Source organism: Callithrix jacchus, chromosome 3, assembly GCF_049354715.1.
Source record: "Callithrix jacchus isolate 240 chromosome 3, calJac240_pri, whole genome shotgun sequence".
NCBI classification, from domain to species: Eukaryota; Metazoa; Chordata; class Mammalia; order Primates; family Cebidae; genus Callithrix; species Callithrix jacchus.
Window position 1 is genome coordinate 132,051,212 of NC_133504.1, and position 16,662 is coordinate 132,067,873.

The window sequence follows — 16,662 nt, forward strand, 5'->3', positions numbered from 1 at the left end:
AGTCTAAGTGTTCCTAATCCACCTGAGGACCAGTCCCTGCTTATACCAGCAGAGGTCATGTGGTAATCGACAGTAGCTAATATTAGATCACCAGGATTTCAGGCTAAGATATTTTTATGTGCAAATCTCTAAATTTTAAATGTTGGCAACCCACTTTATTAGTAAATAGCTTGTGTTAGACCACAGAACATATTTCCAGACCTGATTAAGCACATAGGCTGGCAGTTTGTAACTTTAATATAGTGCTCATTACCATTGGTGGGAAAAAGTGACAGCACCGTGGCATTGATAACGATTGTAAGAGGAGCCTATGCAATGAATCTTATAATGGTCCACTGAAAATCAAATTTTCCTTCCAATCACCAGATTCTACCAAATTGTCTTACCAAATTTTTAACCACACCTTTAAGTTCTCCAGTCTCTTAGAGTCACATCATTCCTTTATTGTAAAGTAGCCATCCGTCGAGCTTTATGAGTTTGTATAACTGCAATAAGTTCAGTGCCCTTGACAAAGATGACAAACTTCCAAAAATTGCTAACATTTTCCTGGTCATTGCTCAGTCGCCCATCTCCCAGTTGCTGTTGCAGAAATTCCCTTATCTCTTCCGGCCGTTTCTTCTTTACCTTAATAGGTATATCCAGCTAGCTTATTTTAAATCACCTGAAAATAGTACAGTGTTGACCCAAAGTAGGCAATAGGTTGGAGTGTGAATAAACCCTTGAGATGACTGAGAATAAAGGAGTTACAGTGCTGAAAAAGGCAACTACATGAGATTTTTCACCAGAGTTTTCAAAACCTTTATCTGCTGTGACCAAGCAGAAGAAAGATAAACATTACCAAGTTAACCATATACTTTCTAACATTTTCCATTCTCCTTCAGATAGAAACTGAATATGCTTTTAGTGATTAATGGTATCAATTTGGGGCATTGAATACAGACCACTCATATTTTCCCCTAGTGATTGGTGTTGCTAGACTAATATTTCTACATTGCTTTTACAGAAGAACGATGGGCAGTTCACTGTGATTCAGCTTGTTGGCATGCTGAGAGGCATCGCTGCAGGAATGAAGTACCTTTCTGACATGGGCTATGTGCATAGAGACCTTGCTGCTAGAAACATCTTAATCAACAGTAACCTTGTGTGCAAAGTGTCTGACTTTGGACTTTCCCGGGTACTGGAAGACGATCCTGAGGCAGCCTACACCACAAGGGTAAGATCTAGCAGCGTGCATTTCTGAAACACTAGACCAGAGACATTTAATTTTTAAAGATTCTAAAAGAAATAGCTAAAAGGGCATTCCTGCAACAAAGTCAAAAAGAGAGAGAGTGAGGGAGAGAAAGAGAGAAAATCAAAATTAAGAAAATTATTCCTTTTATGTACCAGCAAATTTAAATATTAACTTTAGAATACCTGAGTCTCAATAATTCAATTTTCCTGAAGATACTAAAAATAAAAATCTTACTTCAGAATGGACACAGATTGCAAAATTTAAAAGAAAAGAGTTAAATACAGAATCTTCTACATTAAAGATTGTGTGTATATATACACGTATATATGAATATGTAAACATATATAATATTATCAGTAGTTTCAGCTCTCTGCATTATACTGTCCTCACTTGTAAAGTAAATACAGAAATATCTAGCTCCTACCTTTTAAGAATTTACATTGTGGGAAAAAAGCTATTCTATCAAAAAGTTTTGATTTCCTGGAGGCATTGTAATTCCTAATTAAAAACTTAAGTCTTCACTATGGAAAATTGATCACTAACTCATATTGTCCTATTTCACATAAGTCAACACTCTTTTATGGCAATGTAATTGCTTGCAAAATTCATATGTTATATAATTGACATCTTTTTCTGTGACAAACTGTGGATATTGCTACAACAGAATCTTATGGATGATCTCTAATATGAGAGATCATATTGAGTTTGAATTCCTCATGATACACTATATCTGCTTAATTCTAAATATGTTCAATGTCAGTAAATTAGATATCCTCGATGTCTAAAACCCTTATGAAGATAAGAGATTTGTCATTGTTTCATTTTCCTTATGCAGTTTGATACCTTTCATTCTCAAAATAATATACATGTGTTCTCTTATTTATTTGTACTTTAAAAAATTGCATCCACTGGTAGTCTAACGATAATTTTTTTTAGATTATAAGGGTTTTTTAAAACATTTTTGCTTGTGATTCATGGGGATATGTACTATGCTGAAGGGCAAAAGTAACTTTTCAAAGCAAACAAAGACTTCCAATGGTCAGCTTAATCAATAAAGTAATTGGGGGGTATCTTTCCTCTTCTAGACCTAACTACCACAGTAATTATTTGCATTACATGAAAGCTCGATTAAGAATTATCTTGGGAATAGAGTTACACTTAATAAACTTGGCCTGAGCAAGATTGAAGTTATAAAAAAATTCATTGCCAGTGTGACTGGTTGGTGTCTCAGTTAAGTGCAAAAAGTAGATTTTTCAAGATTTGTGTTAGTGTGTTATGCTACAGGGTGAAGTGAGACAGAGAACCTGAAACTCTCAAGGCTTAGTCCTCTGAAATGGGGTATAGTGGCAGCCTGTGGAAAATCTATATAATAAGAGATGAGAAGATAAGAAACTTCAGATTTATTGAAGACACAAAGGATGATCAGAGGACCCAGATAAAAATTATGGGCTAAGGTTTAGTATAATCAACAAATGTCAATTTGAAAAGGAATATTAAGTCATTATAGAATATCTATGCATAGCTAGGAATCATGATGCTATCTTGTCTATGAATATTTAATGAATGATAATAAGTTTCAGGTAAGTCGTCTTCAAATGGTGTTAACATGTATCTAAAGAGCAAATAAATTCAAATCTAACTTCAATTCCCAAAATAATTTTTAGTATGACCCCAAAGTGTTATTTTCTTATATACCTTGAAACTTTGGTTCATAAACAGCAATTTAAGTCCATTTTTTCCCTTGCTATGTAAATTAAATCTTTCCTTTCCTCAAAATAGGAAGGCATATGTTAGGCTTTTCACAAGAAAATACTGAAAATTTTCACCTCTTTCTCTCTCAATATATATTTGATTGCAGATAAAATATTTGGTTGTCTGGGTTTGACTGCTTTTAAAAGTTAAGAGAAAAATAATTTCACCCTAAAAGAGGCATGATATAAAAGTCCTTATTTTATGAACTAAGGGAAAGTCTACCAAATCAGTTTTCATGCGTTAAAAAAAAAAAAAAAAAAAAAAACAGACTTGATAATGTGGTAGGATTTTCTCCCAATCCAATTTCAATAATTTTCGATTTGGTTGAGTCAAACAAGATAACCTCCTCTTAAATAGTTGAACCAAACAAAAATATGACAACAGAGGAGAAGAGAAAAGCAAGTCTAAAAGAAATACCAGACACAGTGAGGGGAATATCACACACTGGGGCCTGGGGGATTGGGGGCTAGGAGAGAAACAGCAGGAGGTTGGGGAATTGAGGAGGGATAGCATTAGGCGAAATACCCCTATATGTAGATGTAGGGGCAAAACCACTACCATGGCATGTATATACCTATGTGACAAACCTGCAGGATATGCACATGTACTCCAGAATTTAAAGTATAATAAATAAATAATAATTAAAAAATAATACAACATCAAGGGAATGTATAACTTTGTTTTAATATATCCAATGTTAGGCCAGGTGCAGTAGCTCACACCTGTATTCCCAGCACTTTGGGAGGCTAAGGTGGGTGGATTGCTTGAGTAAGGAGTTTGAGACCAGCATGGCCAACATGGTGAAACCACATCTCTACTAAAAATAAAAAAATTAGCCAGGCATGATAGTGCACATCTGTATTCCCAGCTACTTGGGGGGGCTGAGGCACAAAAATTTCATGAACCTGGGAGGGAGGCAGAGGTTTCGGTGAGTGGAGATTGTGCCACTGCACTCCATCCTAGGAGACAGAGCAAGACTCTGTCTCAAAATACAATAAAATAAGATAAAACAAAATGATATGTATATATAATTATATATGTGTGTATATTATATATTTTTCCCTCCCATTATATATATGCATATATACATATATATACATATGTATAAATATGTATATATATATATCTCCAATGTTAATGCTTGTCTTATTAACTGCTAAACAGCTCAGGGTCACATTCATCAACCTACAATTTCCACTTACAATTTCTGTATTAAAGAAAGGAAGCACCCAGGGAGTTTGAGTCCTTCACTCTCTCTTCTAAAGTCATGGGAGTATACCTTATTGGTTTGCTTGACTGCCTGCTTTCCCTTACTTAGAGCTGCCATACTGAGGACTGTAATTGAGATGTGGATTCTGTACCTACTTCAGTAGTCACACAGAATTTAAACTAGAAACCTTCCAGACAGCCAATTAGTAGTTAGTCTACAACGGCTTATGGGCTGAGAGATGTGAAAAGAGACTGTGTGCTGTCAAACAGATTCACTTAAGAATGCTACATCTCTGTCTAGATCTTTTCAGTGAGGCAACAACGTCCCTAGGTACATTTGAAGTATATAGGATGTTTTTAAAATCTTTTTCAATTTTAGGGAGGAAAAATTCCAATCAGATGGACTGCCCCAGAAGCAATAGCTTTCCGAAAGTTTACCTCTGCCAGTGACGTCTGGAGTTATGGGATAGTAATGTGGGAAGTTGTGTCTTATGGAGAGAGACCCTACTGGGAGATGACCAATCAAGATGTGAGTATGGGATTACTCTTTCTCAACTTGACAATGAAATGCTTTGTTTTCTGAGTCAAGACACTTATGATGTTTTTCATTTCTGAAAGTGACAGTTGCCTAAAACACTGAAATACTTTGCTTACCCTCTGATATGTTTTGTGTTGTTGGAATATCCTTTCTGCAGAAGCTCAAAATGAGTTAGTACAAAGGAAAGTAAGTTACAGTTATATAAAATCTCAGTCCCTTGCCAGTTTTACCTGTACTATAGTGATGTTTCACTCAATTCATGTCAGTATCATTTTCAAAGATAAAGAAAGAGCCATCAAAGAATGAATACTGACAGGCAAGTTTTTATGATTTGCATTCGATAAAGGCAGCTAAGACTGCAAACCAAAGGGATGAATGATATTGATTTAATAGTGGATGCTCTTAGAGGATAAAAAGGAGTAGTCCATGTTTCTTTAAATTAAAAAATGTAAGAAGAGTTGTATTGTTTATATAGTTTGGGAGAAAAAACAGATTTTCCCCACAATGAAAAATAATTCATGCTTAAAATAATAGAATCCTAAAATTAAAAGAATCATGAAAGAATCTTCTGTTCAAGTTCACAGTGTTTATGATGTGATGCCTGACACATGGCTCTTTAATCTTTCCCTTTGTAATTTTCCATCATTATTATTCAGTGCGACCCTTTCTATTTTGGATCATATGGAAATTTTATATTTTTTCCCTTGAGAAACAACAACTATAAAAGCAGCTAAAATTTATGAAGCCCTTACCATGTAACATACACTGTCTTAAGTGCTTTACCAACTAATATTTCATCACTTCTTTGTAAAACTAGTATATTGAGCAGTTTTTATTTAATAATGTGCTTATTTGAAACACTTTCTTTCCTCCCAGTATTTCTGTCATTCTATAAAATCTCCCTCTCTCATGCCTTCAGGGTTAGTTAGACAGATACTATATCACTTTCCAGCTGAATTTTGTTGAAACAACAACAATGCCAGTAATTAACAGTCACTTTCCAATTTAAAAATTCTAGTCCAACTTCAAAGTGAATCCCATATTCATTTCAAGGTGTTTTCCACAACTTCAGGCCTAGCCTAACCATAGGTACCTACAGTGTGAAACAAGTATGGTCAGATATTTGCTCCTCCTCTGCCAAAGTCCCTATCGGGATTCTTCAGGATTGGTCTAGGTAGGGGTAGAAAAGAAGGGGCATGATTGCTATCATAATGTGAGGCTACTGATGCCTGCTGTGGGACAAATCACCCAGGCATTAGTTCTCAAGTGAGTTATCTGTCTGAGCTCTTCCAAAGACCCTTGATGAAGCCCTTTTCTTTGCAAGACCCCGAGAGGAGGAGGAGGAGGTATTCTGACTTTCCATAATTCCTTTCACTTGTTGTCCGTTCCTTACCTCACAGTCTTCTATAGTTTCAGCTCTGTGTCCACTTTACTGGAGAGAAACACATTCTTATTGGATGCATTAGCAGTATCTTCTCTTTGCAGTTATCTATTGCAGGCTGCTGCAGCCAGCCTTCTCCAATTTTCCCTAGAAGAAAAGTCAGGGTCAAACATCAGCTTTCCCAAGAATGACTTCGTAATATTCTTCTTTGATTACAACAGCAAATAGAAGTTCTGGATTCCTGATTCTCAGCAAGCACACAGGATGATAATGCATCTCCCCTTCTTGTAATCACCTAAAATTACTACAATTGGTTTTCTTTATGCCCTGCTTACTTGAATTGGAGAGGGGAGCACTGATTGGCATTTCCAATTATGGGAAAACAGTATATATTATCTTCAGCTTTATGATTTTAGGGGCAGAACCGTGGCAAAAGTATCGTTCAATTCTGGTAACATATATTTATACTTATATTTAACAACCCTCTGTCAGAGGGATGCTATTATTATAACTGTTTTACAATTAAGAAACTGAAGTTTAGAGAAGTTAAATGACTTTCCTAACATCACAGAAATAATAAAAGTTATACCAGAAATTTCAATCCGATTCTCCAAAATTTTTGTGTCAGAGCAAAACACTGTCTCCAATTGTACCAGTCTCCTACCTTCCTTTCATTTCCAACCAATAATCCTACATCAGCTTTTTAATTTAATATAAAATATAAAATGTTCAATTCAATATATGATTACTCTAGATTGATCTTGATCTTAGTCTAGACTAAGAACAGACCTACTTACTACTTTGTATTCTTCAGATAAATGCAAAATGATAACATGCCCTGCAGAGCACTGCATGGTTTTATTTCTAACTTATCTGAAAGCTCATTTCAATGTCATTCTTTCCTTTAATTTTTGTAAAAGTATTTTAATCCATTCTGGCAGTGAGCCTCGATATACTTGCTTCAACCATGTGTCTACTTCACTCAAGGGCAACATTTGTCCTTTATTTGCCTAGTTAACTTCTACTCACACTTGAGATATTTTGAATTCTGATCCTGTCACTCAGAATTATTAGTTTTTCAGCTGTGCAGCAGATCATCCATGTGATCAGGAATTATGCTTAATACAGTTGTATTTGTCACAGACAAAATTATACACTGGTGCTAGGCGAATGTTCATAACTGTTTATCTCGACTAGGCCTTCTTATCTTCCTGGGGGGTCAGTGGGTCAGTGTGCCTTGGCTCTCCTCCACAAGTCTCTTACTTTCTTCCTAAGACCAGCAGCTTGCACAAACATGATCTCATTTGCAAAATGGCTGAAGGGCAAGAAGGAACCCAATTACATCTCAGCCTGCAACATGTTTGTTAAAATCTCATTGGCCAATTCCATAATCAAAGTGTTGAGTCAATGGCAATGCTCTTTGTGGGGGCACTATAAAGTCACATAGATAAGTGAATAAAAGTTCATTTATCTAATGCTTAATCACTTTTTTATAGTATCATCTATTTTTACTCTCATAGTGCTTTCATTGTGATTTTCATTGTTCCTTTTTACTTTTTTTTCCCTAATTTCAGCCATTTGAGTGTCTTGATATTCTTCCAGATAACTTTATTTCAAACTATTTAGAAAAACACAAGAAATTGCTTATTTAACATTTCAGGAAGTTTTAAGGAAGAAAAAAAACTAACACTTTGCCTTCTACTTTGTTTTCTAAGAATCTAAATAAGGTTTACAGAAAATGATCATAAAATTAAAGATCATTCTAAAATATCTTTCTGTGATACAATGTCCAATGCAGGCATCGTTACTTTCTCAGCTAGTTCATCATTGGCATTTTAGTTTTAAGATACAGCACTAAATTTTCTATGCCCCAATTTCTGTCCAAATTTTACACCCAAGAAAAATGACAAATCAACTGTATATAATGATCACAATCACTAAATATTTCTTTGAAGAAAAATTCTCAGAAAACAAAGTATAAGTACTGATTTGGCAATTTCAAATGATGTATTCCATAATCTCTACATTCCAGATGATATCTGATTCTTAAAGGGCTTTGCCACCATGAAAATGTTACATTACGAAGATATTCAGGGTAATCTAAATCTCACAGAGGAAACCTTCTTCTGTGCCAGAAGGGCAAATTGCAGCAGAAGATTTCTTTTGATTTAGGATTGCCTCTTCCTTCACAAAGAAAACCTGTAACAACAATAATAAAAATAAACTAGAACGACTAAAGTGAATTTAGGTAAATACCAGACCATGAACTCTGATTCAAGCTCATAAACAAAGATAATACCATGTAGTCAGTTGAAGCCTATTTATTGATAGTAAACACTTTAAATGTCAACATTTTTCAGAAGCTAAAATAAAAACTAAAAATTTCATTTTGTTGCATTTTTATTTTTAGTGACAAGGTCTTTCTCCTATGTTTATTGCAGAATATATAACTGTATAGATTCTACTAAGTACATAGATTCCAAAATATTTTAAAAGCTAATTTAAGTAATCTTTTTAAATCTTCTTATATTAGAAGTATTATTGTCCTTTTTGGTTTTAGGCAATCAGGTTCTGTGCTTTCTTTTTCTGGCCAGTTTTAACGCAGGTATTTTATTACTACTTCTGTTGGCCCAGATCTTACTTGTAAAGCAGAAAGACTGTTTGACTATAGAAAATGTCAACTAGCTTTGTACTGGGTGTGCCTCTCTTCCTTTCTATTCTTTGTTTCATTTCTAATGTGCAACATATACATATATCTGCAGTATAAGTGATATATATATATATATATCTGCAGTTTGTTTTATATGTGTGTGTATATATATGTGTATATATATATGTATATGTGTGTGTATATATATATATATATATATATATATATATATGTTACATCTTTTCATGCTAAAAAAGTCAGCATGTTTTAATTAACTAAAGAAGGGGTATGAGGAATTTAATTCTTATCCAAATACTGCAAATTACTAAAATTTGACAGTAAGCAAATTACTCAACTCCTTAGCCTCACCACAATCTAAAATGAGTGTCTTGAAACAAAGAATATTCATCTTTTAAGGATAATGCTGCCCTGAGATGTAATTATTTTAGGAACTATTATCCTCATGAAAATTCTTACCATTTCGAAAAACTGGCACATAAAATATTATCAGTACTTCAGCTCAAAATTTCTGTACCTTGCTGCTTAACAACAACAAAACAAAAATCTTGGACTTAAAACCGTTCATCTTGGATTCTACAATTCTTGGTCAGTTTCAGTGATTATAAAGGGAATAGACTTCAATAGAAGATTTCCAAGATCTCTTTAATCTCTGGAAGTCTACTGATCTAAGATTGATATACTAAGAAAAATACATAAAAAAAAGTAAATAAATAAAATAAAAATACATACTTAATATATCTTCAATAGCTATTGAAAACAGGAAAGATATCTTGGAATAAAACTGTTGTATCTGAAACTATTTCTTTTTCTTTTTTGAGACGGAGTTTCGTTCTTGTTACCCAGGCTGGAGTGCAATGGCGCGATCTTGGCTCACTGCAACCTCGGCCTCCCGGGTTCAGGCAATTCTCCTGCCTCAGCCTCCCGAGTAGCTGGGATTACAGGCACACACCACCATGCCCAGCTAATTTTTTGTATTTTTAATAGAGACGGGGTTTCACCATGTTGACCAGGATGGTCTCGATCTCTTGACCTCGTGATCCACCCCCCCTCGGCCTCCCAAAGTGCTGGGATTACAGGCTTGAGCCACCACGCCCTGCCGTATCTGAAACTATTTCTATGTCATCTGAGTTTACTTCCAGAAATATATTCATTAAACTCTTGTCGTTTGTAGGGAGCTTCATATCTAGTATTAGCAGCTCTTATATGTGAAATTTCAAGTAAATGCCTAGCAACATAGGTACTCAAGCCCTAGATAGAACTTAATTCATGGAAATACATAGCTGATGCTCGAATTGTCCTTATAATCTTTCTAATCTTCCTGCTGCTCAGTTTCCAAGCCTACATTTTCACATCTCCTGTGATGAAGAATGCACTGTCTTCCAAAATAGCTCATTCTAATTCTGGGGAAAGAGATATATGGCTAAATACATAATAATTTATATAAATATAAATATGTATATGTAAATGTATATTTATGGTGCAAATAAATATGATTCTATAGGGTGACTGACATTCACATTCATTTATTTATAGTGCAAATAAATATAATTCTACAGGGGAACATTCATACCTCTCCAAAATTATTTTATTTGATATGTGTTGAGGGGTAGTGGTGATATTTTCTAATTACAATGGTGTGACTGGGCACCAAGTTGGAAAGACCACAGATTTTCATGACAAAAATACTTAATTTGTGAATCCTGCCACCCTCCCTTCTTAGCTGTTAAAGACAGGCAATTTCTTTCTTCCTTTTTTTTTTTTTTTTTTTTGAGACAGAGTCTCACTCTATCACCCAGGCTGGTGTGCACTGGCATGATCTCAGCTCACTGCAACCTCTGCCACCTAAGTTCAAGGAATTCTGCCTCAGCCTCCCAAGTATCTGGAACTACAGGCACGTGACACCTGGCTAATTTTTTGTATTTTTAATAGAGACGGTGTTTTACTTTGTTAGTCAGAATGGTCTCAATCTCCTGACCTCGTGATCGGCCGACCTTGGCCTCCCAAAGTGCTAGGATTAAAGGCATGAGCCATCACACCTGGCCAAAGCCAGGCAATTTCCTAAACCTTCTAATTATCTGGAACCTGAGGTTCTGTGAAATGTGTATAATAATTTTTATCTTGTAGATTTGTAATAAGAATGAATTCAGATAATACAAAAACAGTCTGTATGGGTATGACATAATCATAGGCAAATCTAGGCCCTCCAAGAAGCCTATGTCAACAGGAAAGAATTAGATATTAAGGAAAATGTTCCTAAGAAAAATCAAGGAGAGATGAAGGGAAGTTGGGCAAGATGTCAGACTGTGACAAAGGTAGGTCCCCAGGTACAGTAGAGATGGAAGGAAGGAAGGATGATAGAGTGCAAGCTACGGAAGAATGCCATATAAAAGAGTCTTATTATCCCTGCCATGCTCCATAATTGCCTGCAAGCTTACTTTATACAGGTGCACATGTGACAAAGGGCTTTAGAGCACAGCAGCTAGGGTTGTTGGCCAATTACTATCTCTGCAGGTGAAGAGATGAGAGACAAATTTTTGTGTTTGCCATACTTTATCATCTTACCATGAGAGACCTATTTCACACAGGTTCAGAGAGCATCTGTTTCATGGTTCTGTTGCCACTTCCTCCTAAGAAAGAATTCAGAAGAGGCAGGTTACTAGATGAACTGTAGCCTATAGCTATAGTTGACCTTAGGATCTCACTTGGTCCTTATCCTCCCCCTCCTCCACTATCCATTCTGAATTCCCCTCACTATGATCTTGGCAGGTTGTGGCAGCTTAACCGGTGGTCTGATTTAATTACTCAGTCTTAGGGGTTTCACACATATTTCTCTTTGCACCAACTGTAAGTCCAACTGCTTCCTGCCACTCAGTATCAATTATCCTTGCCATCATGGTGACTTCTCTTCTGCTGATCTATTTGCATGAGTAATTTGACACTGTTAGTTCAATGGAACCTTGCTGTGTTTTCTGGCAAGAGTCACTGGGAATGGAGCACAACATGGAAGCCTCTGACAATACATATGCTGCAACATGAACAGTGGCACCCATCCTTTCAGAATCTTGACTTCATATTGGTGCTTCAGCTGTGCCTTTAAAATACCATTCTGGTGTTCTGTAATTCCTGTTGCTTCTGGATGATGAGCTGTGTGTGCTGGTGTGCTCCAACCAGCTTCTACCGGCTAGCATATGTTTAGAACATTTCTACTTGGACGAGACCATGTTAGTAGCTTACAACTGGCATGAAGGGAGTATTTACACCACATCAGTATACCAATATTGCAAATCTGTTCTCTCCCAGGCAGAGTGAGTTGTTACAAATTTGAAGTACAAATATTTCTGGAATAACATCATTTTGTTCAACATCATTTTGTTATAATGTTGATAAGAAAAACCAATAAATCAACTCACAGCCAGGGCCACCATCTATGCGGAGCATGCAAGTTCTCCCCATGTCTGTGTGTGTTTCCTTCCATATATAAAGATATGCCCTTTAGGTGAATTGGTGTGTCTACATGGCCCCAGTCCAAGTGAGTGTGGGTGTGAGTGTGAGTGTGTCCTGCAGTGGGTTGGTGTCCTGGCCAAGGCTGGTTCCCACATTGTGCCCTGAGCTGCTGGGATAGGCTCCAGCCACCTGCAGCCCTAAACTGGAATAAGAAATAAGTAATTATCTTACTTATTTTTGTCACTTTTTCTTATATGTATGTATAGGTCACATTTATTTCAGTGTTTAATATGAGAGTCATTTTAGGTCTTTATAAGAAGTTTAGTTATGTTTTTGTAACCGGAAATATGCCCTAGGAACTTAACTCTTGTTTATATCAACTAGTTTATAGTAAAATTGGTTTTACTATATTTTGTTTCACTAAAAGTCACAGTTTTCAGACCATATTCATGATATTAAGTGAGGACTTAACTATTTGTGATACTTACATACATTCTTCATTGCAAAACGCAAACTTTACTTGGGTGATATACTATGTGGGATTCTGTGTTTGTGAATAAAGCCTTTCAAAACTCTTATACAAATCTAATAGTAATGAGAAAGTCCATCAAGATTATAACTCAATTGGTTATATGTTGTAAGTTGTATGGGAAAATGAACACCTAAATTGCACTCGGTCAATTTTGGTAGATTTCCAACATTTTATAACCTACCAGAGTAGTAATGACATTTATTTATCCCTGTTTTTAAAAATGAAAAAAAAAAGAAACTTCTAAATATAAAATCTGAAGCTATAATTTCAAGTCTATTTTTAAAATAAATACTAACAATTAATTTAGAATTAAATTCAGTGACTTAATTACCTGGACCAAGTTCTTAAGTTGATATAGAGACAGAGCATTATATTTCTAAATATAAATTTACCTGATAATAAGACTTATTAAGAAAGAAATTCTAGAAATAACTACACTGGTCAAATAACTTATTAAGGTGTTTAAACATCTGTATTGTGCTTAGTGGAGGAAAAATTATTAAAAAAATAGATGTTAAAGAAAAAAATATAATTGCTTGGTAGCAGCTTTGGAGAAAGGGCAAATTATGAAATAAATCATGTTTTGATTAAATAAGAATTGCTATTCTCACTGCATAGCAAATATATTACATGACAAGCTATTTAAATTAAGATGTTTTATTTTGGTACATATATGCTATTTAAGGAATTAAAACCTGGCCCTATCAGCAATGGAAAATTTTATAATCAGCAATTAAATAAATTTCTGTCAATCTATGTGTGCAACTGATAATTTTTTAAAATATTCCTTTATTTGATCACCAGTGAGAATAAATATTATCTTAAAATTTGTTTAGCATTTTTATTTCTTTCTTACATTTTTAGCTATTATGTTTCTCATTTATCTTTTTTTTATTATTTTATTTCTCAATATGTATAGGTTTTATTAATCTATGTTAATCATGTTATAATTGTTGAAAACATTGTCTCCTGTAGTTTGCCTTATAAGTACTTGTTTTTGAGGTAAATTAACTAAGGTAGTAGGCTGCTCTTAGGCCTTTTACTTGAAGTTATTCAATTTATCTGACCATTTAATTTCAGAGTCCTTGAGTACTTTTTATTTCTCTGCCTCTACTTAACTATTGGTATTTCTCAGAACCTTTATTATATGCTTTCCCAGGGGTGGGAATTTAACCACAGCAACTTCAAGCTGTGGCCAAGTGCTGATGACCCTTATCTTTATATTATCAGTCCAAATATTTTCTATGCTCTAGCCAGATTCCTGCAAGTTGCCATCTGGGTGTTCCCTACTCACTTCAAATAAAATAAGTCCCAAATTATATCTGACAACATCTTCTACCCTCAGAAATGTTCTGCCTAAAGTTAACAGAAATTACTATCCAATGTTAGGCTTGAATTTTCTTGGTTTCAACTACTTTCCTCTCCTCTCTACTCCTATGTTTCTTAAATGTACCATTTAACCTTTTTTCTATTTGCCACTGCATTCGCTCAGGTGCCATTTTCTTTATTGTAAGGAGAATGTTTTCTTGCCAATTCTTAAAAATTGTCTCTGAAAGAAATAAGTTTACGGAAGTAGAAGGGTAGAATGTGGATACCCACGGCCAGGAAGGGGAAGGGAGTGGGAGGAGGAGGAGATGCTGGTTAAAGGATATGAAATTACAGCTAGGTAGAAGGAATGAGTTCTTATGTTCTGCAGCACTGTTAAGTGAGTATGGTATGCAGCAACTTCTTGTACATGTTCAAAAAGCTAGAAGAGAGGATTTTGAATGTTCACAACACAGATAATAAATGTTTGAGGTAATGGGTATGCTTATTGCCCTGACTTGATCATTATATATTTTATACATGTGTTGAAATATCATTCTGTATTCCATAAATATGTGCAATTATTATGTGTCAATAAAAAATAAAAGAAAAAAAACAAAATTATCTTTGTAAAGTTTCTATTCCAGTCATTTTTTCCAACTTATCAAATCAATTCTGAATTTGTTGCGAGAAAATGAAATTAAGGTTAATTGTTGAAGAAATATTCATAATAAGATATTAAGAAACATGTTCATTAATATTTGTTTTAGTACCACTCAAATATTTGAATTTTAATAATGGAATAAAACCTGTAGTGCTGTGTTTGGTAGCATAAACAAATTTCTTCTTAAGTTAGATATTTTGTTGGGGACAGCAACATTACAAATGTTCTTGATAAAACGACCTCACAATTAGGCTGATTCTAGTATATATGGTTACATTTAAAATCAAGGATATTTATAATTCTTGTGCTACTAGACAGTCATTCCAGATTCCCGACAGAAACCAGCAGATGATAATAAACAGTCAGACCATGACATTATTAAATGATACATGAGACAGTTATGCTAATTTAGCCTTTGACTTATCCATCATTTACCATCCAAAATTCTCTTTTGAAGTAAAATTGCAGTTCTATTACTTTAAAAATGTGGCTGTGCACATATTTTTTCATTTAAAAGACATCAACTTTTCAGAAAAATTGCTAGAAAATTTAATATTTATTTGATTCTGGAGTGCAAGGATAAATAAAACATGAACTGTTTATTTTTATGTCAATTAATTTTACAAATCACCCTTCACCGAGATTTTAAGAAAAAGTGATTATCATTTATTTTGTTTATAATAAGTGAAGAAAGACTATCTTTTTATATTATGATCATATGTTTATTTTATGTTGTTGTATTTTGCAGCAAATGGAAATAGCAGTGGATTTTAAAGACAGTAATGCTAGTTGTTATTGCAAGAGTAAGGATAAGAAAGGATAAAAGTTGGACAGTGGGACACTTCTGAAGCTATTCTATACTAAATTTGTGGTATTGGGGGACTGGTTCTGTTTTGCTTTGTACAGGTGATTAAAGCAGTAGAGGAAGGCTATCGTCTGCCAAGCCCCATGGATTGTCCTGCTGCTCTGTATCAATTAATGCTGGATTGTTGGCAGAAAGACCGAAATAGCAGGCCCAAGTTTGATGACATAGTCAACATGTTGGACAAGCTGATACGTAACCCAAGTAGTTTGAAGACTCTGGTTAATGCATCATGCAGGTACAAGACCGGATCTGAATGATTTTCCAGAATGTATAATTCAGATTGATGTCACAAATATTTTATCAATTAAATTATTCTTGTATTGACATTAATCTATGAGTCTATATGACACTAATTTATTTGAATATAGATTTTGCATGTTACTCTCTTACAATAAGTGAAATATGTGATTAAATGATACTTAAAAGCACCTATACCTAATCTAGTTGTGTAACATGCCAGGTCCAGAAAAAAATGAACTATAGCCACATTCAGGTATCAATAAAGAAAAAAAAACTTAAATGTGTGTATATTCATGCATTTTGAAAGATATGTGAGGAGGAGGAATATAAGATTATAACATAAGGAAAAGCCAATTAAGCACTGACATATTTTAAAGCAGAGATATCTAACATTAATTACTCTTTGATTTCTTTAGAATACATTTAGTCTTCAAATTTTAGGGATCCTTTGCTCTTATCCAGTTGCACACAGACTTTTGGTTGATTATTCAGTCTGCAGTTTGAATGAGATTTAAAACTGATAAATGAGTAATCTTGTGGAAAAAAACATTTGTGTGAGTAAATGAGCATTTTTTTTTTACTTTTCTGAATAGCACATAAATGCATTTAAATAATGTTTTATATTTGTAAAGCATTCCTTTCTCTTTATCTGAAAAACAGAATTAGCTTCTCAAAAAATAAATCAGTTTTATTCTGTACTAGAAAATTTACCAGATTGTTATTTTCACTATGTTTGAAGCAGTTCTCTATTTTTACAAGTGCTATGTCAGTAACTAAATTGGCTGCCTATTAACATGGACTAAAGGAGAAACAATTTGTTGATCAAGTTA

General features: G+C 34.4%; 1 protein-coding gene across 16 annotated transcripts in view; it reads left to right on the forward strand.

The window, feature by feature from the left end:
• The window catches only part of EPHA5 (EPH receptor A5), a 355,442-nt gene that overhangs the window by 323,672 nt on the left and 15,108 nt on the right, over nt 1-16,662 (forward strand). For all 16 annotated transcript variants that reach the window (XM_002745798.6, XM_002745799.6, XM_008993253.5 and 13 more), the window contains 3 exons: nt 1,004-1,213; nt 4,572-4,721; nt 15,634-15,827. In XM_002745798.6, coding sequence (XP_002745844.1) covers nt 1,004-1,213; nt 4,572-4,721; nt 15,634-15,827 — 554 coding nt within the window. The remainder of the gene's footprint in view (nt 1-1,003; nt 1,214-4,571; nt 4,722-15,633; nt 15,828-16,662) is intronic.